Source organism: Pangasianodon hypophthalmus, chromosome 3, assembly GCF_027358585.1.
Source record: "Pangasianodon hypophthalmus isolate fPanHyp1 chromosome 3, fPanHyp1.pri, whole genome shotgun sequence".
Taxonomy (NCBI): domain Eukaryota; kingdom Metazoa; phylum Chordata; class Actinopteri; order Siluriformes; family Pangasiidae; genus Pangasianodon; species Pangasianodon hypophthalmus.
The window spans coordinates 23,147,882-23,174,694 of record NC_069712.1 but is presented as its reverse complement, the minus strand read 5'-3'; the positions used below and the strand labels follow the sequence as shown (position 1 = coordinate 23,174,694).

Below are 26,813 nucleotides of genomic sequence, written 5' to 3'. Positions count from 1 at the left end.
CAACACCTCCTATTATGGGGTTACTCTAAAAATTCACTAGAAAGTAGCCTGTAGCATAAATCAAATGTGACAGCATCACAACTTAATTTTGCTTGAGGCTATGTCATTAATAATATTGTTCCGCCCCACCAAAATCTATCGTCACAAGACACTGCCGAGCAGGTCCCTCTACAGTTCAGCTACCAGGCACACATAGAAAGTATTCACCCCCTAGTGATTATTTCTCTTTTTGCTCTGTTGCAACAACAAATTTAAATACAGTATATAGCCAAAAGTTTGTGTATATATTGTGCATATAGTGTATTTTCTTTACCCAGCATATTAGGGATGACTAGAACAGAATAGCTCTATTGTCGTCATACAAGCACACATTTGGTTTGAATCTCCAATTGTTATAAGAATAGAGAATAAGTATGTAATAATACAATACAGTAATGTAATAAAACAATACTGTACATAACAGGAAGAAATATGCAATTGTGCAATATTCAACTGTATGTGCATGTCAACTGAGTCATAAAAGCAGAACTATCTATCTATCTATATATCTATCTAGTACTGTGCAAACGTTTGAACGTTTGACACCCTTATTATTTATTTATTTATTATTATTGTTGTTGCTATTATTATCATTATTATTATTATTATTACAAATTTTGTTTTAGATGTTTACTTCTTCATTATTTAGGCAGTACAAAAACATTGTATATTTCCCAACAAAAATGTTTGTATGTAACAGACCACTTGTCTGGGAGAAGAAAAAAAAAAAAAAAAAAAAACATAATGAAGGCTGTTGGGTTTTGCATGCAAAAAAGGGCAGGCATTTCACTTGCTGAGGCCCAAACTGAAGGCAAAAACATCCCAGGACCATTCAGGAAGTGAAGCCAGCTGCAGTAAAGGCCTGGAGGAGCATCGACAGGGAAGAAACCCAGCGTCAGGAGATGGCTATGGGTTCACACTTCAGGTAGTCATAGACTGCAAAGGATTTCCAACCAAGTATTAAACATGACAATTTATTTATGATTATGTTAGTTTGTCCAGTCATAATTAATAGTGGTAATTATTATCTTGCGTACTTTTATTTTTAAATATTAGACTGCAACCGGAAGTCAATACCGTCACTGGGGTAGTTTCACACTAATGGCGCAGCAGGAGGGCTGTTTAGCTAGCTGGGGTATATGTGATGGTAATGTTATGTTTAAGAAAGGTTAATTTCTCAACAGAAATTTCAGTTAAAATGACATTTTCTGATGATTCTGCTGAGAAGAACAGATTTTCTGGCACCGCTGTGTTGTAGAGAGACGGATACGGATTTAGCTTTAGCTCCGCTTAGCTAGGATTAGCTAGGAGGCTAGTCTGTTTACTTGTAAGTATAGCAGCTCAGCATAGTGACTAGGTAGACAGCTAGTTTCAGCTTGCAGCTGGTGCCCACAGAGGACGATTTATAGTAAACGAAATGTCTAAAGGTCGAAAACGCTCGAAAGCAAAAGCAAAAGCAGCTAAAGCGGCAGCAAAAGCAGCTGTATTTGGAATGCCTCTGGGACCAAGGCCTCCGCCTCCCGGTGGATTTTGTGGTGTTGGTCCGCCACTTCCAGTGCCCGGACCAGTGATGCCTGGAGATCACTTTCCTATGGGCCAGCCCGACTTTGGACCACCAATGATGGAGGATGGGCCATTTATAAATGAGCCCCCCGACTTTATCGTAAGAGATCGGTATGTGCATAGACCAGGGTTCCACCCGCAAGAGTTTGAAATGCACCCGCGCTTCCTCCATCCAGATTTGGAGGACGGACCACGAGGCTTTCACCCAGACCCATATGAAGGACGAACTGGTTTTCACCCAGTAGAGTTTGAAGGCGGACCATCAGGGTTTGTCCCACGTGAGTTTAGGGATGAACCATCAGGGTTTGTCCCACGTGAGTTTAGGGATGAGCCATCAGGGTTTGTCCCACGTGAGTTTAGGGATGAGCCATCAGGGTTTGTCCCACGTGAGTTTAGGGATGAACCATCAAGGTTTGTCCCACCTGAGTTTAGGGATGGACCATCAGGGTTTGTCCCACCTGAGTTTAGGGATGGACCATCAGGGTTTGTCCCACCTGAGTTTAGGGATAGACCATTAGGATTTGTCCCACCTGAGTTTAGGGATGAACCTTCAGGGTTTGTCCCACGTGAGTTTAGGGATGGACCACGAGGGTTTGTTTCACCGGAGTTTAGGGATGGATCATCAAGGTTTGTCCCGCAGGCAAGAATCCCGCCATCACAGTTTGAGGATGGACCAGGTTATCCAGTGATGAACCCTGGACGTGGCCTAATAAATGCAATGGACCCAGATTATATGCAACCACAGGATGTACATGTACGTATATAGTAATTTCCATAGACTACAATAAACCAAAATGTAGATGATTTCATTTTTTGCGTTATTGCTTTGTGCGATACTGATTTTTCCCTGATCGTGAATTTCCATTTAAAAAAGTGTGGTAAATGATTTAATTATCCAGCATCATTAGTCTAAAATGGAAAGAAAAACAAGCATTTCCACCATTTCAGTTTTAAGAGGAGTAAGGGAGGGCTCAATAATATTATCAGCTGTGCAGTTTGGAACTGTGGCAATTATGAAAACTCATTTGGCCGGTGGATATGCTAGATGATTCTGCAGTAATACACAGTAAACAGTTCAAAAACATAACATCACTTTTCAGTATAATCCTTATAGAAATTGGTTGTCTAATGTCCTCATGGCCGACATTTTCTCTGTTGATGCTGTTCAGGGAACATTGCAGGAGAAAGCCAGTCGGCTTCCAGGAAGTGTGTGTTAATATGGGTATTAATGAGTTCGAAATATCTACTCAAATCATTCCAGATGCACATACCAGTTGGCCCAGCTCTCGCTTAATTGGGAAAAAAAAGGCATATTTTTGAGTGAACTTGTAAAAGCATACTCCAATGTATCTGTGCAGCTGGTACACAAAATGCATAATGGTTGGCAGGACTGATTATATAACACTGGTGAAAGTCATTTGGTATCGGGGCAACATAATATCGCACTAACTGCATCTCACTTTGTGTACCTTAGCTTTCTTACTTTGTGTACCTTACCTTTCTTACTTCCTTTTTTTATTCTTACATTCTTGCTTTTCTTAATTTTGATTATAATAGTATTAGGACTTTTAATAGTCACCAGTTATTAGATATTGAACTGCGCTTTTATATTGTTACATTCTTTTATGTTTGCATTTTACTTTTAAGGGCAATGCTCCCCCTAGGGCTCCCTGCCCACCTCACAGAACTCATCAGGCAACTCAACAATCCAGTGGTCTTGGTGATAATGAAAATAGTAAAAATTCCACCACCACTACAACAGCAGCATCCACTTCAAAGAAAGAAATATCTGTTGTCAAGAGCATGTTGGGATCAGTCAAGTAAGAACATTTTCACTCAGGTTTACTGAAATTGGTTAAAAGCAGAATTGATGTGGTCACTGTTTTAAATAATCTCAAACTCTATTTTTCAGACCTCCACCTGGACGATCTATGGGAGTCATCACATTTATTGCTGTAGGTATCCATACACAAGCTTTTTTGGGAAGCAACTATGTAAATATTTTTAAAAGAAAATTTAATTAACATCTGGGTTGACGGTAAAGTTGAATTTCCATTAAAAGAAAAGCGATTGGGAAGATGCGGCAGTTATTAAAATATTGCAGTAGATTATACTGGTGCACGTGTAGAAATATTGTATTTAGTATAAATAGTATAAATATTGCATTAAAGTATTAATCTGGGGTTGAGACATTGCTAGATGTGTGTGTGTGTGTGTGACATACACTAGATGTGTGTGTGTACACATACACACACACCCCAATTATCCATAACATTAAAACCACTGACAGGTGAAATGAATAACATTTATTATCTCGTTACAATGGGGCCTGTGAGGGGGTGGCATCAAGTGAAGAGTCACTTCTCAAAGTTGATGTGTTGGAAGCAGGAAAAATGGGCAAGCATAAGGATCTGAGTGACTTTGACAAGGGCCAAACTGTGATGGCTAGATAACTGGGTCAGAACATCTGCAAAACGGCAGGTCTTGTGGGTGTTCACAGTATGTAGTGGTTAGTACCTACCAAAAGTGGTCCAAAGAAGGACAACCGGTGAACCGGTGAAAGGGTCATCGCTGCCCAAGGCTTATTGATGCGCATGGGGAGCGAAGGCTATTGCACCTTGCTGTGTAAGGAGCTGCGTAGCCGCAGACCGGTCAGAGTGTCCATGCTGCCTCCTGTCTACCGCCAAAAGCCCCTACAAATGGGCATGTGAGCATAAGAATTGGACCATGAAGCAATGGAAGGATGTGGCCTGGTCTGAATCATGCTTTCTTTCACATAACGTGGACGGCAGGGTGGGTGTGCGGCACTTAACAGTGGAAGGGATGGCACCAGGATGCACTGTGGGAAGAAGGAGAGCCGGCGGAGGCAGTGTGATGCTCTGGGCAGTGTACTGCTGGGAAACTTTGGGTCCTGGCATGTGGATAAAACTTTAGTTCAAGGTGTTGACTTGGCCTCCAGATTCCCCAGATCTCAATCCAATTGAGCATGTGTGGGATGTGCTGGACAAACAAGTCTAATCCATGGAGGCCTAATGAAGTCTAATCCCTCTTACAAGACTTAAAGTATCTGATGCTGACATCTTGGTGTCAGATACCACAGCACACCTTCAGACATCTTTGTCTTTTGCAAATTGGTGCAAATAACATTCAGTGAGGTTCACACACTGGGCGTTTATACTAATCAAGCATCTTTTGAGTGCCACAGGCTGAATATTGTTGATGACCATGTGCATCCCTTTATGGCCACAATTTACCCATTTTATAATGGCTACTTCCAGCGTGATAATGCACCATGCCACAAAGCACTAGTAATCTCAAGCTGGTTCCATGAACATGAGACTGCGTTCAGTGTACTTCAGAGCTCACCTTAGGATTACCCTGAAAAATGCTTGGAGCTGACCGCTGCACTCACACAAGTGGGAGGCATGGCAGCAGCACAGACTTCCTGGAGTAATGCATCGCTAAATGAGGAGGAGACAGTCCTTGTAGAATGTCATGTCAAAGTAGGGGTTGGGCATGTCTAAGTAGCCACCACCCACTGGCTAGCTTCTGCTTAAACAAGGAAGCCCTACTATTTTTCCTGCATGGCAGATGAACTTGTCTTAGGATTGGATGGTTGGCTGCCATCTGGTCTAAATTCTACTGTAGGGTGCATGCTGGAAATGCTCTGCAGTCTCATCCTCATTGAAGGCTGCAAGGTCCATTGACTAATTCTCAAAGTTGGGAGATATAACCTTGGGCAGAATTTCCAGATTCAACCACAAGGCTACCCCAGAGTAAACTTGCATAGCAGGTAAGGGCATACTAAGGGCTCTTGAATTCAGAAGTCATTCCTGGACTGCTAGATCCCAGTCCTCAGTGTAATTTAGCAATTTAGTCCACAGACACAGGCTGAGGGTGCCAAACATTGGACGGCAGATCTGCATGAGGATGACACCACCAGGGTGTTCAAATGGTTAAAGCAGCAGTTGGAGCCAAGATCTTGCTGGCCATCTTGGGGGCCACAAGCTGGACTCTGGCCTACTTGCACAGCATAGGATAAATCACCAAGGCATATAATGAGAGGTTAGGCCAGGACATCTTTTCCTACTGGGCTGTCTGACTCTGTCAGAGAGAACCACAACCAATGTGTTGAATTGGCACTGATGAAGTGCTACCACTTCTGGGTGAAGATTCCAGTTCTGGATGCTACTGTGAAGTATGCTACTGGAAGTATGCCCTGTCTTTACTGTGTGTGCACCATTGTACAGACCCAGCAGATCAGTTGCCCTTATTGAGGTCAGTCGTGAATGGGCCCATCTGTAGAGATTTTGTGCAAGGCAGTTAGAGCTGCTGTCTTTAAAAACTTTGTGAATAGACCAACCACCTAAAAGAACAGGGGCTCCGCAGACCCTGATACCCCTATGGCATTAACCACTTTGATGGGCACACCTTCAACTGTACTCCTTCTCTTATGAATGCTCTGTGTCTCCTTTCACTGTGTCTCCTTGCACAGACAAAAATAACCCAAAAAATTGGGGTTCAGCTGTAGGCTGCTACAGCATCTGCGTACTGGGCCATTGGGAACATGAATATTACCCACATAAGACCCATATTTTGTTATTTTTTAAGTTCTTGGAAGAAAGCAGCAACCATGTCTGATATCGACAAGACATTACTCCCCAAAAAAGACCCCAAAAAAGGATCTCCAGTTTGTATCCCTGTGACACTGACATCAGGACACAGTTATTGTCCCCATCCAATGAGCATGTTTTCATCTATAAAGTGTCCCATTGTGGGGCAATCAGATGCCTACCAGGGGTCTGAGGGAATGGCAGTTGTGTTGGAACATGTAACTGGATTGTGGTGACAAAGTGCCAAGGGAGCTGTCTGTTTTGCTTCATGATTCTGAAACCTGTTATCTATTATCCTGGGCCGCTTTGACTACAGGTCTAAAAGTGACTTTGGCATGGTAGATTCTGCAGGGCTGAGTCTAGACTTCAGTCACGTTTTGATTGCTTCAAGATTTGCTTGTGGTGGTGTACAGAGGAAAAATTAAGAAAATTGTGTCACTGTCCAAATACTTATGGACCTGACTGTATATCCAGCTTTGGAGAACAGTTCTCCTGTAGCTCCGACCATTGTAAGCTGCTAAGCACATAGCTGCATATTGTTTACATGCCCTAGCAGAAAAGAGAAATGACAGGTGTGTGTAAACAGGTTTGTGTAACTGTTTAGTTTATAGGGGGGAAAAAAAGCTTATTCTCTTAAAGTCTGTTAATAATTCTGGAGTTTGTGATATAATACTCAAACATGTATTTTTGTGCTTACTGTTTACAGTTTTTTTGTTTTATCTTTTCCAATTTTTCCCCTTTTTAAATTTAGAACAGCTATGGGTTCATTGAACGAGAGGATCAGAAAAAATATTCTTTCTCATTTGATGCCTTTTTTGGAAAACGAAACCATTTGGTACCTGGGGTTAAAGTACATTTTACGGCAGTCAAAGAACTGGTGAGTGATTTAGAATGTAAGGCCATTATGTGATTTTATGCTTCCTTCTAAGCTTTGTTATTGTGTTTGTAGGGAAAAGAATGTGCCACTGATGTGAAGGTTGCACCAGGAGGGACAGAGGAGATTGAACCCACAGTCTATGAAGGTGTGGTGACTGCAGTGCTGCCTGATGTGAGTAGAAAAGAACTCTGTCTTTAAGGGTATACAAATCTGGGTTGTACTTTAATAACAAATGTGAAAATATAAATGTTCAAGCTCTCCTTACATCCTGAGGTGCAATAAGTATTTCTTTGCCTTTTAGCTGCATTTTGTTGTGTGCCATGTTCTGACTGCTATTGATAGTTGATAGTAAAAAATGTTGTACTGTTGCTTTGATGTATATACTATTGTATTAGCAGTAAACTGGCAATGTATGCTGCCTTCAAAGCCCATCTCAAACAGTTTGTTTACAGGTACCTTTGTAGATATTGAAGTACTGCCTTTTAAATTGGCTAATTTGGGAGACGTCATAGGCAGCAAGATTTTGTTTTAATCTGGCACAATATAGGTGTTGTGTCTTATACACCAGAGCTATTTATTGCCCACTTAGGGCATCATCTTTAATAGTTTGGAACAGGAAAAAAGAATTCCTTGTTATATGAATATATATTTCATATATTGACGTGTTTGACGATGGCAGTTTATAACCTTGTCTACCATTAACTCTCGCTAATTTAAAGTCCTTGACTGTTCTGTCAGTGTAATTGCAGAGTTAGATTTACTTACACACCTGTCAGTATTTGAAGTGCTTAAAGTCTCTGCTTTCTTCCAGACTTATGTGTTGGAACCTCATCCGGGCCGCATAAGAACCATTCTCACTACTGAACCTGTAAAACTGCCCTTTGGAAAGATGGATTCTAAAGTCACCCTTCTACTGTTTGACCGAGTGAAATTTCAGCTGCTCACAGATATTATTACTAAGGTCCGCAGAGCAACGAATATCACACCACAAATGCCAGAAACTTTTCAGCTCACCAAGGAAATCAGGGAAAAGGTAAAAGATGTGATTTAATAACCTTAATAAAGGCTCTAACCAGAAAACCAGTAATATTTATATCAAAGTGATCGATCCTTTGTTCACTGAATTAAAATATATTGTTTGACCTAAATGTCTTTTTGCATTTCAATTTCATTAACAGGGTGTCATAATGAACATCAAGGATGATACCTTTACTATCATGTCAAAGAAACATGAAAACCTCACTGCCTCCCTCAATGAGTATATATCAGATGATCAACTAGCAGTCATGGATGAGGTGGATTTCACAGTTGTAAGTGTAAGTCAGAGGAACTCTTCTACAGATGGGCTTTGATTTTTCATTCTTCTTCAATTATGTTTCTTTGATATTCTGAATTTGAAATTTATGTCTTATCTAGGTAAAAGACAGTTTTAAGGCCATCAGATTAAAGAAGCTTCCTGAGGGTTCAGTGGAGTTTGATTCACAAACAAAAAAAGTTACTGACACCTCTGCAGGCGAATCAGTGGCAAGTATTATTATTATCTTTTTTTTTTTTTTTTTTTTTTTTTTTTTTTAAACAGTATTGATATGATGTTGTTTATCTTTTCCTTGAGGGTTAAGTGGTTAGCCCACCCAATAGTTATTTTGATGATGCATGACCATATCGCTTAGGTACACATTTTCTTTAATTGTTTTAAAAGTGGGAAAGTGTTTAGCTAAATTATTTGTGATACTTTTCTCTGTAGTTGAAATCACTGACCTCCAAGGAAGCAGCTGTTGATGAAGACATAAGCAGTGAGAAATATGAGGGAACCGTTTCACAAATCATCCCCAAAAGTTCTAAAAAGGAGGTGACGTATTCTAGACGTGCCGCCCATTTTGGATTTATTTCTTGTTTATTTGGTGAAATTTCTTTTCTTTTCTTTGTAAATTGATGTAAATTGATATTTCCACCTCAACTCAAAGATGCTTGATAGATACAGTGGAAGTTACTGTAGCCCCCATGCCATGTGTCATAGTGCATTACCAAGGTGAATGTGTGGATGAACTGGTCAACGTGGCATCCACATATCCTGTACCATTAAGATGGTTTTCTACAGGTATCATTGCCTCAGTGGTCCAATTTTGTTCCATCCACTGGAATCATGTTTTTTTTTTTTTTTTTTTTAAATCTTAACAGTGGCTAGACATGGTCTTCTGTATACAAGATCTCTGATCACTGGTCATTTTTTGGCTTTCATATGTTTCTTAGTAAACTTTTAATGCAGTTGTGAATGAAAAGCTGAACGACAGTCACTTAAGAAATGCTAGAACCACCAAGCCTAGTGGCAAGTAACGTGCCACATTTAAAGTCATGAAAGTTATTTTCCCATGTCAATTCTTAAATGAACTGGCTACTGCTCTTTTTTTACCATTTTTAATATACTTTTTTGTTTTGGGCAGATGGGGCAACAGCTGCCACGGGGCCTTGTGGACACTACAGTGGCTGGTACACAGAAAAGTTTACCATTTGGTTCGGGTGATGTGATCACACAGGCCACCATGATGGTCGGCGACAAGGTCCAGTTCAACATTGTCACCAAACAGCAGACCAAGGAGGAGCGTGCTGTCAACATTGAGATTCAACCAGAAACCTTTCAACTAGAATCGACAGAGCAACGCAAGATAGTGAGTCATCTTTGTTTTGGGGCATTAGGTATTAGGGCCTTTTCCAGATGTTCCAATCAGGAAAATTATTTTCTTGCCAGTAAATTTCTCTGATTGCCTCATCTTCTAGATTCTCTCTTAAAGGAAAAAAAAAACTTATGTTTTTTGATTTATATTAATGGACCAGACATTCTGTTTTACGTAATATTTGTATTGCCTCAAAAACAGCACTTAGAAGGACAACTTTCAGTGTTGGCTTAAGTGCAAAAGATACGTCAATATTTATTTGGCGAAAGTTACTCATATTCTGAGATAAGAACTGCTTAAGTAGATTTTCTGGGTTCCACATTTAGATTATGTGAATCATCTGCACGTAGTTCATGTCAGAGGTGGTTTTTCAGCAGCATCTCGACCACAACCTTTAAACACAAGCACTTGCCCTTCTGTTCAAATAAAAAAAAGAAAAGAAAATGCAGACTAAAGAAGGAAATAACGTTTTTCTTTGTTGTTAAACGCAATATGATGCAACCTATAAGCAAGTGACAATTAAAAATTAAAAACCAAGAATAATATGGTTGATCTATGAGTGAGCACATGGCAAGCATCGAAATAAACATCTAATAGGAGTCTAGTATACTGCCAGTTTATTGCTGCATGAATAATACTAGTTGTAATTATCACATAAATGACTACAAAGTTAGTTTTATTTAACTGTGAACTTATGTTTGTCATAGTTATTTAAATGTCAACTTATGAAATAGCCCTCAGTCCAGCACTTTTTTTTTTTTTTTTTTTTTTTTTACAGTAATTTTTTTATATCGCGACAGTTCATTTTCATTCACTGAGGTCATGAAATTGTAAAGTATGCACAGGATGTAGGCTATTTAATCATATTTTTATTCTAGAGTCAAGTTTTGAATTTATGAAAACATGCCTGCCAATTTTATGTTTTACAAGTTAATCTATCGCTCAAATATATGCCAAAACAGCAGTCTTCTTTTTTCATCACCAATAAAAACAGCAGATGAACCAATTGACACATGAATGACCGACAGTTGCACAGGTGAAATCTCTGCTATTAACTCTGACCCTCTGGAAGCCCTGCCCCCTTCCCCCATCTCATATTAGGAATCTCTCACCTCCACTTGTTTTTCTCGCTTGACAGATGGCATGGCCTCGCTTTCTGTCAAGGTAAATGGAAAATGTTTTGAGTTAATATGAAACAAATTTGTCAAGCTGCACTATATGGCAATAAAACATTGTGGACATCTGACCAATCATGTGTGCTGTTTGAGCATCCCGTTCCAGATTTAGTCTCCCCTTTTCTGTTATAACCGCCACTCTTCTGGGACAAAAATGTACCATGCCTTAGTGCCATCTGAGGTCTGAATACCCATGTGCGCAATTTCAGTATTAAATCTTGAGTGTGCGCACTTAACCCCACACGGAATACAGCCCATATTGTGCTTTAAGTGTATTCTTTAATATTGACTTGTGTTGCTGACTAGGGTAGGTGTACATCCTTACTGCAGATCAGTAAACACGGCAAGGTTTAATGCTGAAAATGTGAAATTCACTTTATATGTGGCTTTTGTTCAATTATTCTTGTTACACTAATTTAATGCATATGTTGTATTAGTGGTGGTATTATTTCCTCACACAAATATCAGATGCAATAACAAAAAAAAAAATTCTTTTAGTTTAGAAGTAAAAACTTTTATGGAATGTTTTAGCAACTCTGCAACTCTCCCATTTGGGTAGCTGTTGTGAAATAGGGGCAGGCCTAGGTAATGGAGTGGAAACTGGTGATGGGTTTAGGAGAAATAGGATATGGGATTAGGAGAAATTTGGTTAATTTGCATTATGGCATGTGTTCTTCCACCAGGGCATTGTCGTAAAATTGAATGCTAATTCTGGGTTCATCAAGGCTCCGCAGGACCCACAGCTGTTTTTTGACCTGTCTGAAGTCATGGATGACGCCAAGCTCACTTTGTCAGAGAAAGTTGAGTTTACACTAGCAATGGTAAGAGCTCTTTTTAGATACTAAAATATCTGTTTGATGGCAGTTATATTTTGCCCTTCCTATGCTGCTCGAATGTAAGGTATTTTTTAGCATCCAATTCTTAAACATAATCCACAGGAAGATCTTTATTTTACATAAATAGTGCATGGTATTCTTTTTCTTGCAGGGTGTTGAAGGGACTGCAGAAGGTAAACGAGCTATTAGAATCAGAAGGCTAACGGAGAGTGTCTTCACATCGGTGCCAAAAATAGAAGAGAAGAAAGAGAAGGTGATGTATACTTTTTAAAGGACAATGTGTATCTGTGTCTATAAGTCTGGCTGTCTGTGTGTTGAAATGAATAATGAAATATTTTGCTTGGATATTTGCAGAAGAAAATGACAATCAAATTGCTGAAAGACCCGAAAGAGCACATCAGGAACCAGGTCAAAACAGAGGCCAAAGATTGTGATTTACTGGCTGCAGAGTGAGTACATGATGAGCGGCAAACTACAGCTTTTTAAGTTGGATATGAAAATGAAAAATTTTGAATAGGCAAAATATATATAAGAATGAAATGCCTTCAATATTCAAACTGCAATGTCATCAGACATCCAGTGAGCAGCAGTTATGTGGGTAGAGATGGCTTGTTGTTGAGAGAGGTCAGAGGAGAATGGCCAGACTGGTTTGAGCTAAGGAAGGCTAAGGTAACTCAAATAACCACTCTTTACAATGTGGTGAGAGGAAAAGGATCTCAGTACACACAACACACCAAACGTTGAAGTGGATGGGTAGGAGACCACATATGGTTCCACTTTTGTCAGCCAAAGTGAGTATTTTTCAGAAATACTCAAACCAGCTTGTCTGGCACCAACAACCATGCCGCAGTCAAAGTCACTGAGAACAAATTTTCCCCCCATACTGATGTATGATGTGAACATGAACTGAAGCTCTTGACCCCTATCTACATAATTTTATGTATTGCACAGCTGCCACATGATTGGCTGATTGAATAATTGCATAAATGAGCTGGGGTAAAGGTGTTCCTGTTCCTGGTGAGTGTATATTAGGGGACGTGCACCCTTTGATATAACATTTGTTACAATGTCAAAATCCATACTGGCATATCATAAAATTACAGTATACAGTTGAGGACAAATGTATAAATAAACATATTCAATCTCATTTTTCACACCACACATTTCATGTTACTATACGCTTCTTTTAAAAAGGTATCCTCTACTTTCTTCACATCAGAGGCAGTTTTGAGCTAACGATTAGAGAGAGATTTTTTTTTTTTAGCTTTAATTCACTATATCAGAAAAATACATATACCAAAACTTAACTAAAAATACACTAAGTTGATGTTCTCATTAAACAGTCTGGAAGATTCCAGAAATTGATCTAATCACATTTAGAAACTTCTGATTGGCCAATAGTCATAATTAGGAGTCAGCTGGGAGTGCGTACTTGACAGAGTCTTTTTGCCCTTGATACCATGGGAAGATCCAAGCAACTCAACTAAAATGTCAGGGAAAAAAATTGTGTACCTCCACAAGTTTGTTTCCTCCTTAAGAGCAATTTCCAAACAAATGAAGGTACCCTGAGCATCTATACAAACAAGAAAGTGAAACAAATCCTAGGACTGAACAAACTTTGGTCCAAAAGGTTCAACTGAATCCCAAGACAACAGCAAATGAACTGGTGAAGGAGTTGGAGTCATCAGGTAACAAATTCAATGACGGGCAAGGAGGAGGCGGGAACTGAGTGAACTCAAATGTAACATTTAATTATAAACAGAACATAAAACACAAAACACGCGTACATCTCTCTTTCTCCCTCAGCGTCTCCAGCCGCTCCTTTATCCCTCTCTCCCCCACTGATTAGCCAACTCAGTGCCAGGCATGTGTCCTCATAGCCTGGCCCCTCCCTCCTGCTTGTCACAATGTACATTCACTATTAAGAGAGCCCTACATCACCATGGCCTGAAAGGCTGTCACTCAAGGAAGAAGCCCCTACTCCAAGATTGGTGTAAAAAAGCCAGACTGAAGTGTGATCACCAGCCTTTGGAGGAGTATTCTCTGGTCAGATGAAACAAAAGTCAAACTCTTTGGCTATAATGATTAGTGCTATGTATGGAGGAAAAAGCGTGAGGCTTTTAATTGGAAGAACACCATCACAACTGTGAGGCATGGGGATGGCAGCATCATGCTGTGGTGGTGTTTTGCTGGAAAAGGGACTGAAAATAAATGGCAGAAAATAGACGGCATCATGAGGAAGGAGGATTATCTAGAAATACTGAAGTAACACCTCAAGACATCAGCCAGAAAGTTAAAACTTGGTCACAACTGGGTCTTCCAGCAGGAAAATGATCCTAAGCATATCTCCAAAGTTATAACTAAATGGCTTAAAGACATCAAAGTATTGCCACCACAAAGCCCTGACCTGAATCACATAGAAAATTTGTGAACTGAACTGAAAACTGTCTGAGCAAGGCGGCCCACAAAGAGTTACACCACTTCTGTCAGGAGCAAGCAGCTAAAATTCTGGCAAAGTTTTGTGAGAAGCTTGTGGAACGCTAGCCCAAGCGTTTGATTCAAGTTCAAGCATAAAAGGCAATGCCACCAAATACTAACAAAGTGTATGTAAACATGTCCCACTGAGAATCTGATATAGTAGGTGAAAGCTGACATAAATCTGTCTCTTTGCTATTATTTGGAAATGATCCTTTATGGAAATAAAGTACATAACTTAACTGACTTTACACAGGAAATGTATGGTAACATAAAATATGTGGAGTTGTGAAAAAGAGTTTGAATGTGTTTAGCCTAGATTTATGAAAAACCTTTGGCCCCAACTGTACATTTACTTTAGATTTCTTTCTTATGCTACATATTGGCTTAAATTTGTGTTAAAAACGCTCTGGGAAAATAACTGGTGCCTTCCATTGTTATTTGCTTTAGGAAACTGGGCAGGGAAAAGGTGGAGGCCTCAAAAGCTCCAAAGCAGGACAATAAAGGCAAACAGGAAAACCCTATAAAGGGTAGTAGAGAGCGTAGCAGAAGCCGAGAAATCAACCGACGCAGGTGCAGTCGAAGCAGTAGCCGCAGCCGGGATAGGAGTGGCAGCTACTATGGCAAGCACAGAAGCTCCAGTCGTGACAGGAGTTACCGAAGTTACAGACGGAGCCGCAGTCGCAGTAGAGATCGCTCACGCAGATACAGGCGTAGTTATAGCCACAGCCGTAGCCGCAGTAGAAGCAGGGAAAGGAGCAGTCGGAGTGGCAAAAAGAGAAGTCACAGCCCAGAATACACGGATGAACATCGCAGAGGACAGAGCAACAGTAAAGAATGCAGCAGCAAGAGACGAAGCAGAAGCCCTGATGGCCAAAACAAGACATCAAAATATGCACCCAGCTCCTTTGATTATACAAACTTACCATCCACTGAAGCTGTAAATGAGGAATTAGCAAAGAAGAGGAAAGAGTTATTGGAGCTTAATGAGTTAATAGCACGTAAAAAAGCAATAATTGCGATGGAACAAAACGCCAAAACACCAAGTCAGTTTAAAGATGCACTTGAAATGGATAGACAACATGGAATTGCTACATTTGATTATCAGCACAAAACCTGTCTAGAGAACTCATGGACCCCTGACATGAAGCCAGTCAGGTCCATTTTAAAGAAGCAGTCTGAATCTCTCACCAGTCCCCAACATCAGGTCTGTTTTTTTTCTGTATTTAAATCCTTTTTAAATGGTACCTTTCAGCATCTTATTGGTTGTTTTATTTTTTTTTCCTTCTCTAAAGAAAAGTGAAAGAAGTGAGAGTCCAGAAGAGCCAGTGGGATGCCCAAAAACCAACACTTCCAGTATATACACATCTGCTGGCTCAGTCCCTGTATGGATTAAACAAAGTTCTACACCTGAGATTGAAGATCAGGAATTAGCAAGGAAAAAGAGACAGTTAGAGGAACTAAGTGAATGTATTGCACGTAAAAGAGCAATTATGGCCATGGAACAAAAGGCTAAAGCCCTTTGCGATGGGTCTGAAATCAAAAAGAAATATGATTTTGCTTCATGCTCAGATGACCTGGACATAACAGTGACAAATAAGAACACCTGGCAACTTGACATAAAACCTGATCTTCAGCCGAAGAAGTCCATTCTGAAGAAACGGTCAGAATCAGCTACTGACCAGCCACAGGTCTGTCTCATGCAGAATAGTTATACTGCATTGAAGTTAAGCCATAATTACTGCTTACTTTTACTTGTAGTGCATTTACTCTAAAAATGCACACGTTTTGCTACGTTAATATAGCATAGACAGACAAATGCATGTTATATAACCACAGTAAAGTTGAGTTGAGAGGAAAGATCCAGTAGTGGTGCCTTTGCTCTATGTTGTATAAGCAGTTGCACTCTCACTTGAAAGGGATGCAAATCACTTTGCCTTTCTTTTTTTCCCCCCCTAGTACTGAAGAAGGAAAATTTCACTGCAGTGCATCACTGAAGTATTTTTTTTAATGTTCACTGGGGAATGCTGTGGGAAAATATGTCAAATTATGACTTTTTTTTGTTTGTTTTGCAGAAGGATTTGGCTACAGCTGGTCAGTATGCTCATTTTCCAATGTCTGAACAACCTAAAGATGATCACTCAGCTTTCCTCAATCCCTCTGGGCCTTCAGATACTGCATTTAAAAAACCCTGTAATCCACCATCAGTGCTCTCTAATACTGTTGATTTTTTCAAGAAACTGATTAATGAAGCCTCTACCAGTTCATGTACGAGCAATAACAAGGCAATTAGTCAACAGTCATTTCAGCAAAGTTCTGGATTATTTTATGACCAAAAAAGTACCAGAGAGACCAAAGACGAGAGTTATTCTACATCGCCTTCCCAGATATCCCAGTTTTCTCATCAGGATTGTGACCAGGCATCCACAAGTGAGGACTCTTCAACCCAGTCTTCAGCTTCAAAGCAAAAGAGTAATCTTGCAACACAAATGGAACGGTTTCTTGGTGCTTTAAATAAAGCAGATTCAAATTTATTGTCCTCATTGTTGAGAGATGCTAGAAAAGATTCTGATACACTGGAGAATCAGAGGATCCCACAAGAGCAGGCAGAAAGAAAAGTGTCTTGTGGTGAAGAATTGTATGATCCTTTCAAAGAAACAGACTGCAATGAAGACAACTATCCCTTAATGGGGAGCAAACAGAATATGAGTCGCATGTTGGGACGAATTGAAACCACCCAAGATGATCTATTACCACATGAAAGAGCTGTGGTAGATGGCAGTGGCTTTTCCAAAATTGTTGGAATGAAATATGGCATTGAAGCGAAGCCTGAGAATCGGTTCCTTTATGGAGAGGCAGTACCTTCTAGTAGTCAAAGCAGACTTTTAGAAGAGCATGAAAAATTTTTGAAAGAGTGTGATAAATTTAAACTGTCACAAGACTGTTACAGTGATGAGTTATATTTTGAGGACTCATATGGAGAGGACGGAGAGAGATGCAAAAGACAAAAACCATCTGAAAGGTACAGAGTAGAAGGCAGGCTTAGCCCAGTGCACCAGAAATCAGAGGATGCCAATGAAGATGTGGAAAAAGCAAGCCAGTATAAAAAAATTCAGGATCTACTGCAAACCATTGGTCTTAATTTAGACACAACAGAAGTTAGCAAGTTAGCTGATAGGACAAAAGAGCGCCTGTATGGTAAGAAGGTCAAACCCCAGAGGTCTCATTCTTCTGATCAAAAAGATGAAAAATCAATAAGTAGGTATGATCGCCGAGGTAGTAGTCATTCCACTGATTCTGAGGGTGTCAATTCTGTATCTCCTGCTAAAACCTCTAATCGTGAGGTTTACATGAGCTATTTGGACTCTATTAAGTACCGCCACGAGGAAGTCGGAGTCGAGGAGCGGGACTTATTTAGCCTTAAAAGGACTATTAGGAACAGTCCAGAAGCAAAACAAATGACATCAGATCCATACAAAACTGAACCACAAGAAGTCACACATGATTCCTACAAACCAGCAGCAGAAGCTTTCTCGTTAGCTCAGTCTGTTGGTTTGGCGTATACTCAAACATCCAGTGAATTCTCCTCAGCTGCACACCACCTTAAAAACAAGCAAGATTCCCAGGAGTATAGTTATGCTATAGATGGGGAACAAAATCCCTATGGGTCAATTTCTCTAAATTCACTGCATTATGCTACTGGTTATCCAACAACACACTCTCATTTAACATCTGGCTATGAAGATTATACGGCATCTGCCAGGCCTTCGTCCATGATGCCACCAAGCCCTGCCCAGTTCTATCCAATTCTCTCTACTTTTACAACACCAGGATGTTTTGGTCCTTCTCCAACTCCTCCTTATCCACCAACTTCAGGTCAGTTTGGCTTTGCCATGCAGCCTGGCAGCTCTGGTTATGCCACCCAGCAGACTAAGACAAAGCCTACTGCACACAACAGGTGTCTCAAAACAATAGAAACAGTACAAACTCAGAAGTCTGTTAGTGTAAAGCCTTTTGCAGCCAAAGAAGTACGTACTGTCATTAGCATACAAACACAAAAAGAGCTTATAGATACGGAAGGCGAAGCTGAATCCCAAACGGTATCCATGATGGAAGATGACATCAAAGCTAAACAGAAAAAAAGGGTATGTTAGATTTCTTCTCACACCCACATGGGGGAAAAAGTGATTACTTACTGTAAATTGTCTGGATTCTTGGACTGTTGATTGAGCAGATCTGGGAACATTCAGTCAGAGAAAGATGTGTTTTGTTTCATGCTTATTTCATGTGATGCTTACATTCAGCGTTGAGCTCTTGAGATCCTTTTTTAACACTTTTGTTTGGAGCAGCTGGAGCAGTTTAATCAGAGAATGAGACTGAAGAAGGAACAGCAAATGGAAGCCCAGCGAACACGAGGACTAAGCCAGAAATCAGCACCAGGTATCAGAGTAGTATTTGACATTTATAGCTATGAGACATATTCAGCAATAACCCCACCGTTAAACCATGGCCAGAATAACAAATGCAATTATTAGACTAGTATTAGCTGTGTGATAAACACAGGGCCCTTTGGGCCTCCACTTGGCTAATTCTGCTACAGCTAAGACTAGATTATGTAGATGATGCTGTAGGTTTGAGGTAACCTAAAATCTTGACCATAAGAATTCTACTATGGCTGTCACTACTACTTGTCAACAGGCTATAGTTGATGAGTAATCAGCAGAATGGTTAAATGGAGATAAAACCACTGATGAAGGTCTGAGCAAGAAGATACACAAAAGGTATGAGTAGTATGGGGAAAATCCATCCATCATCCGTCTGAGATATTCATTAGTGAAATGTCTCACTGTGGTTGAACGTTGGTAAGATTTATACGGATACTTTCATTGTAACCATCAGATGAACTGGTTAGATTTTGGAATTCACTCAAACAGGGTCAAGGTCACAGCAATGTCAAATGTCTTCAATAGCTTCCTTCCTGTTTAAAGTATATTATAAGGATATTTGAGGCATTCAAAGTAGTAACAAGAAGGACTAGACTTGTTGACACCTTTTGTCTACTGAGATTTGCTGTTCTATTGTTTATTAACTAGGTTACTACATGTCAGCTCTGACTGTCTATTGGCCATAGGTCTATTTCATGCTACTGGGCACTGTAGCTTCTGTTGTTTTTATTTCTTGAATGCTTTACCGCTCTGCACTTATTACTGAGTGGACATTCACCTCTAAGGGAATTGAATACTTCTAATGAACTGGCTAATAGAACTTTTGGCTAATGGAGCTTATGGCCAGCGTGCATTGTTGAATTGATACTTGTCTACATACAATGCGCTGTTAACTGTAGAGTCTGCTTTTGTTAACATAATTTGTGGCTCTTTAGAGCTCTTCAGTATTTCACACTTTTTTTTTTTGCTAGAGATTTAATTTAAAACGGATTAAATATATTTTTATATTATTTATCAGTCTATATACAATAACTCATAATGACATGGGAAAACTTTTTTTTTTTTTTTTTATATTTTGTAAAAGTATTAAAGACTAAAAACTGTCTATAAAAAACTCTCATTTAGATAAGTATATAGAGACATTATTCAGGACTTTGTAGAACCACCAATTACAGCTTCAATTCTTCTTGAGTAAGTCTCTACAAGCTTTGCACCCCTGGATTTGGGCAGGTATTTCCATTTCTTCCTGGCAGCTCCTTTCAAGCTAAGTCAAGTTGGATTGGGAGCATCTGAGCTGTCATCTTCCGGACTCTCCGCAGATATGTTATCGGGTTCAATCTGGGCTTTGGCTCTGCCCCACGAGGATATTTAGAGACCTGTCCCAAAACCACTCCAGACTATAATAACATCTTGGTATTTGGGTCCATTCATCCTTCCCTCGATTCTGACCGGCCTCCCAGTCCCTGCTGCTCAGAAGCATCCCCATAGCATGGTGCTGGATGGTATTAGCCAGTTAACAAGCAGTACCTGGTTTTCACATGCCTTTTACTCAGGAGTGGCTTCTGTCTAGCCACTCTGTCCTAGAGTGATGGAGTATTTCTGAGATTGTTGTCCTTCCAGCAAGTTCTCCCATCTCTGCGGAGGAATTCTGAAGCTCTCTTAGTGGGTTCTTGGTCACCTCCATGACCAAGGACCTTCTAGCCTGGTTATTGAGGCAAGCTCTAGGAAGAGTCCTGGTGTTTCCTTCCTTTCACAGTGATGGAGCCCACTGTGCTCCTGGGAAGATTTAAAGGTTCAGAAAAGGTTTTATACCCTTACCCAGATCCGTCTCAACACAATTTGGTCACAGAGGTCTACAGACAGTTCCTTGGACTTTATGGCTTGAATTTTGGTCTGACGTGCACTGTGAATTGTGGGATCTTGTACACACAGGTATGTGCCTTTCTAAATCATATCCAATCAGTTGAATTTGCCACAGGTGGACTAAAGTTCTAGAGACATCTCAAAATAATCAGCAAACAGGATATGCCTGAGCTCAATTTGGAGTGCCTTAACCTATGATCTGAATACCTATAAGATTTTGATTAAAAAATTGAGTTTTTCAGTTTTTGATTTTTAATACAGTTGCAAGAAATTTGTAGTTTCTAAAAGCATGTTTTTGCTTTGTCATTATGGATTATTGTGTGTAGATTAATGGCTTGTACATCAATTTAATCCATTTTAACTGAAATCTATAACAGAATTAAGTGTGCAAAAACGGAAGGGGTCTAAATACTTTCTGAACCCACGCTATCTATCTGTGTCTGTATCTGCAGACATCTCATATGTGATGGTTGCCAGATAAACTTGCCAGTAACCTCGTAGCTGAAGCCTACTGTGTGGTGGGCATCACCGCCTTAGCCTGTAGAAAGCCTGGTCCCTACTGTGACATGCCACTAGGAGGAGCGTTCCCTCTTCTGGTGCTTATATGGGATTGCCAGAACCACAGTTACATACATAACTAGTGTTATTTCCTCTTATTCATATTTTGCTGCACATTAAAATATAAACCCACCTTGAGCTGTGCTGTTATAGAAAATGAATCAAAACCTTCTGATAGTGAGAGCCCTAAGTTCTCAAAGAGTAACCTGATAAAATAAGATTTTAAGAAAAGAACTGAATAGACTGTTAGATTCATTCACTGTGAAACACTGTATGTGTATTGCCTGAACTTTACCCATTATTCTAAAATGTATTAGAATTTCCTACAGGAAGTAACATTTTGTTGCTGCTGTAATATGCTGCAGTCGTCTCTGAAGTGGGGAAGATATGTGGGTGCCTCCCCATGTTCGTCATTTGTTAGCAACAATCTAGCTAGCTAACTGTGATGACTGATCTATATTTACCCCCTCAAAAACTAATATTTCTATATATTGATTAATCTATATTAAATACTGCAGTATACTGCATAACCCATTCAAAAATAAAGAAGTGCTACTTTGTTTACTCTTCCATCCAAAATTTCTGAGTAGGAATTCTATATTGGGGGGTTTCTTTGTTTTTTTCCTAGTTTGAAATTCCGAGTTATGACTTTTAGTTGAACGCAGCATTAATCTGTGTTTCCACAATTCCATACACGATCTGATGAAACTGTTCGTTACGCTGTTAGTGGAATACGCTGTATAATTTTCAGCTCATGATCCAGCTGTCTTTTGTTTTTAAAGGCAAATGAGTTGATGAGCAAGACCTCAGGTATGTTGGGAGTAGGGAAAACAGGGAAGTGAGTCCTGGGTATTTGAGTTGAGAATCCCCTTTTAAATAGTGTCACCTTATTTAGTAAACGAGATTTAAGCCGTAGTTCAGACATGACATATCCGATCTTAAAGCAAGTCTTATACATCCACTGAGTTGACATAGAAAAGCATTCATAGCCACACAGTTTTGAGCACCATGACAAGAAAAGACCAGGGATGTTGGTCTGATAGACCACCAGAAGGCACCAGCCATGCCTTCAGAGAGGAAGGAAAAAAGCTCAGATAGGGTGAGAGCAAAAACCTATATGGCAATATTTGTGTCATTTCGAGCTTTTCGACTCTGACGTGGGCAAAAGTGTGTGCTTGTCTCAGGCAAGCTTGCAATGTTTTGTTGGGGTCAAGCCCACTTGCCCTCCGCCCATGTCACTGTGCCTGCCTGGACAATATTGCACTAGTAGCTGACTTCAGATGGCTTTCAGTTCCACATCTGTCTTACTTTTAAGGCAGGGCTTCACCTCACATTTAAACAAAAATAATGAGCAAAATGAAGAAGCTAGCCAAACACCACAAATAAATAAAACTTTTAGTGTGAATTTTTGTCATGGGTGCAAATACTGCAGGCTTTTTAAAGTCTGTGTGAGATTCTGACTGGATAGCAGCTTTTGCAATATTCAGTGCACAGTGATCGGGGCTTTTTGTAACGTTAATTAACAGACTAATACTTTTCGTGAACAATGTACCTTGGCCTGACCTACCAGCTGTCAAACGTCAGGCCAAATTGTTAAGTGCTGTTAGATTATAAGTGCTAGAATTTGAGTTACTGCTAATAATGCAGCATTGTGGGTAAAAACAATACAACAGTCAGGCAATTAGAAAATCTCAAACATTTATTAGTAAAGCTGCCACAAGCTTGACCTTAGTTTTAGCAGTAGGTCAGTAGCTCCAGTTCTCCTTTTCAAAAATCTCGCTGTAGAAACCTTTGAAAGCACATGATGTATAGTTGAAAAACCAGGAGTATTACATATATTTTATACATTTCCGTAAATTATGAAAGAAGAATTTATTGTTCAGCTTGCTTTTAAGTGGGAAAAAAAAAGTTAAATATTGACCACCGTTGTAGACAGAGAGAACCCACTTTGCTTGTCCAAGTACACTGATGTTAATGCTCCACCTATACTTTTACATTTTTACAGGAAGAGTTTTGCGAACAGAAGTAAAGAATGTGTGGATATGTGGCCACTCCCTTGTGTTCTGGGCTGAGAAGCGAGCCACATCTCCTGAAATAGGTATGCAGCTTGGTATGGACCCCAACAGTGTACGCATATGGTGGAAGGGTGTGCAGGGCATGACATGGCAACAGCTTCTGCCCCAGCTGCTCCAACTGAAGGACAACTGGCCCAACCCGGACGTGATTCTTATGCATCTTGGGGGAAACGATATTGGCAAGATGACCCCAGAGGCCTTTGTTTTAGCAGTGAAGAAAGACCTGATTTCATTGAAGAGCATTTTTCCTCAGTGCCGCCTGGTTTGGTCAGACATCCTGCCACGCAAGTCCTGGAGGCACTCAAATGACAGCACAGCAGTGAACAACATGCGACAGGCGATCAACAAAACAATCCGTGGTATTATGGCAGAGCTTGGGGGTTTTTCATTGACTCATGACAACATAGTGCCTAGACTGGACTCTGGCCTATACAGACCAGATGGGGTTCACCTCTCTGGTAAAGGGATTGACACTTTTAATTTAAACATGCAAGACTTTCTTGAGAAGTGGGAAAGTGAGATAAGTGAGACAGAGACTTCTGAAAGCTAAAATGACTTTTCAGGTTATTAACATCTTAATACTGTTTTTCTTTCAGTATCTCTTTTATACTGTGAAACTATTCATGGGAATAGGAATGGGAATTCATTCTTGTATCCCTTTTAATGTTAGAGTTATGCTTATCATAGTCTGAATGCAACTGCATGTATTATTAAAGGAGTTTAAAAAACTATTTGTTAATTCTCTATTATCTGTTAATATTTACTCTTATTTCTGTAATTATATGTAGATTTAGTTTTTTTTTATTGGTTGTTGAACAATGTGAATACAGAAAAAATAAAAGACAATACTTGACTCAATGCTGTCTGTTTATTAAGTGTTCTGAGTTTCTTTCTTTCTTTCTGTCTTTCTTTCTTTCTTTCTGTCTTTCTTTTTTAAACAAACTTTTAGATAACCTAGTTGTGCCTTTGGTAGACAGAACTCTTTTGGTCACATTTTTCTGTAGTATGTATAGCAGTTGTATATATATACAATCAATTTTGCTTGTTTGTCATGTAGTAAGTGCAAAATTCTTTTTTTGTTGTACACATTTTGTACAAATTTTTGTACTAAATTTCCTAACAATGTATTTGTGTGCGTCTGTTCAAAATATGTGATGTGTGCAATGCCTTCTCTAGGAGTCACTATAATAAAATTATGGTTGTAACTGTCAGTGGATCATCCTTAATTTTTTTTCTTTACTCAGACACCAGTTTGTTATGTATACAGTGGTTGCCTTTCTTTTCTCCAGGTGGTAATGGGGCCTATTGTGTCTTTGGGATAGACTTAGACCCCATGTATACTTGGAGCATCTGATGGACTGCATGGACCTGACACGCAAGGAAACAATTCTTTGGAATAAACTGTGAAGCAAACTGTAATTTTTGTATGTGGATACATTAACACCCAGTGGGATTTTACTTTTTTGTTCTTTTTTCAATCTGACAGTAAAGAAAAGAGACCTGAGTAATTGTGTATGAGTTTCTGTAGAAAATAGCATACTATGTTTAGTATTGCTTTAATAGAAAACAATTGTTTTGGCAGGACAACAATATATGATTTTTGCAGTTTATGTAAAGGTTTCTGTAAATTCAAATTTCTGAATTGCACAATTATTAAAAAATTATAAAAATGAATCAGGATGTGACTAATCAGTGTTCCTTTATTGTGCAGCAGAAATGCTCCTTAGCAGTTTCAACCATGAAGTTTTACTACACAGCTAAGACTACAGAATGCAGCATACTGGCCTATTCTGACTGACCTGCAGCTGAATGCAGACTGTAGAACACCTTGAGATTTTATATATATATATATATATATATATATATATATATACAGTTGAGGACAAAATTATTAGCCCCCCTATGAAATTTTAAGTTTCCTCAAGATATTCCCAAGTACCTATTTAACAGAGCAAGGAATTTTTAACACAGCATTTCTGAACATACTATTTTTCGTTAGAAGGACCAAAATATTTATATTTGCACACCAAAACATTGTTATGTAAGAAAAAGCTAAAATGACCAGGGACATTATTATTAGCCCCCTATAAGAAATGACCATTTATTAAGTCCTTTACCTTCACAGGTGATGTGCGTAAAGGTGATCAGGTGAAACAGGTGATCTCACTCAATAATTAAGTTAAATTAAGGTATAAAAGCCTCAGTATGGGTCACTGAGCTGTCATTTGAGAAAGCAACATGCCAAAAACAAAGGAAATCAGTTTGGACTTGAGACAAAGAATTAATGATGCACATAAAACAGGAGAAGTATATACAAAGCTATCCAAGCGTTTCCAAGTCTCAAGAACCGGAGTGAGAGGTATAATCCGGAAATTCAAAGAAAGCCACACAGTGCAGAACAAGCCTGGCAGAGGTAGGAAGCGAAAGATTTCAAAGACACTGGAAAGAAAACTAGTGAGAGATGTGTCTAAAGACCCCAGAACAACTGCCAAGACACTGGCGAATGACTTGGCCACATCAGGAATCATAGTCTCTAAGAAGCCCATCACTAGAGCTCTGCACAGGAATGAACTGCGAGGTTGCAGACCAAGAAAAACTCCACTTTTGAAGAAAAGACACCTTCAAGCCAGACTTAAGTATGCTCAGGACAACCTGGAGAAAGATTATTCATACTGGAAGCATGTCTTATGGTCTGATGAGACTAGACTAGAGCTCTTTGGTCACAGAGACACTGCTTACGTTTGGAGAAAAAAGGGAGAGGCATTCAACCCAAAGAACACCGTCCCCACAGTGAAACACGGTGGTGGGAGTATTATGCTGTGGGGATGCTTCAGTGCATCTGGAACTGGAAATCTTGTCAAGGTGGAAGGGATCATGAATAAAGAAAAATATGTGGATATTTTGAAAGAAAACCTTAAGCAGTCAGCAGTGAAACTAGGTCTGAGTTGTCGCTTCATCTTCCAACATGACAACGATCCTAAACATACATCTCTCTTGGTGAAGAACTATCTCCAGACGAACAAGGTGAATGTCATAGAATGGCCTGCACAAAGCCCTGACTTAAATGCAATAGAAAATATGTGGGGTGACCTAAAGAAAAATGTCCATGCCAGAAAACCATCGAATCTGGAGGAACTTGAGAGATTCGCCAAAGAAGAATGGGCCAGGTTTCCTCAAATGAAGTGTCAGAGACTTGTTGACGATTACACCAAACGACTGCAGGCAGTTATCCAGCAAAAAGGATACACAATTGACTATTAGAATGTGGGGGGCTAATAATTTTGACTCTGGTAGTTTTTGTGTTTTGTGTAATATTTTCATTTCTGTGTGGAATATAAAATAATGTAAGCATCCAAAATAAAACTAGGATGTCTAAAAAAGCTGTGTTAATTTTTTTTTGCTCTGGTTAAAAGCACTTTTGAAATACTTTTAAAACAATGACTATTTTGTAGGGGGGCTAATAATTTTGTCCTCAACTGTATATATATATATATATATATATATATATATATATATATATATATATATATATATATATATATATATATATATATATATATATATATATATATATATATATATATATATATAATTGAATTCTTGTAGTTCTTAATCTATTTGA

The 26,813-nt window shown here is 39.4% G+C and overlaps 1 protein-coding gene across 4 annotated transcripts; it reads left to right on the top strand.

Annotated features, from left to right (window-relative positions):
* Nucleotides 1-956: 956 nt before the first annotated feature.
* si:dkeyp-121d4.3 (uncharacterized) lies at nucleotides 957-25,018 on the top strand. 4 transcript variants are annotated; one of them, XM_034302693.2, is made up of 18 exons: nucleotides 957-2,356; nucleotides 3,250-3,422; nucleotides 3,515-3,557; nucleotides 6,967-7,092; nucleotides 7,165-7,263; nucleotides 7,904-8,125; nucleotides 8,271-8,408; nucleotides 8,509-8,616; nucleotides 8,837-8,941; nucleotides 9,534-9,758; nucleotides 11,623-11,760; nucleotides 11,927-12,028; nucleotides 12,130-12,224; nucleotides 14,701-15,457; nucleotides 15,546-15,941; nucleotides 16,326-18,395; nucleotides 18,600-18,690; nucleotides 24,481-25,018. In XM_034302693.2, the coding sequence occupies exons 1-18, from the start codon at nucleotides 1,457-1,459 to the stop codon at nucleotides 24,543-24,545; spliced, it is 5,853 nt and encodes a 1,950-aa protein (XP_034158584.2). In that variant the 5' UTR covers nucleotides 957-1,456; the 3' UTR covers nucleotides 24,546-25,018. The 4 variants fall into 4 exon arrangements, with proteins under 4 accessions (XP_034158584.2, XP_026793067.3, XP_026793059.3 ...); XM_026937266.3 differs by lacking the exon at nucleotides 24,481-25,018 and adding an exon at nucleotides 23,122-24,402 and having other exon boundaries at nucleotides 963-2,356; nucleotides 8,271-8,402; XM_026937258.3 differs by lacking the exon at nucleotides 24,481-25,018 and adding an exon at nucleotides 23,122-24,402 and having other exon boundaries at nucleotides 964-2,356.
* The last annotated feature ends 1,795 nt before the right edge of the window (nucleotides 25,019-26,813 follow it).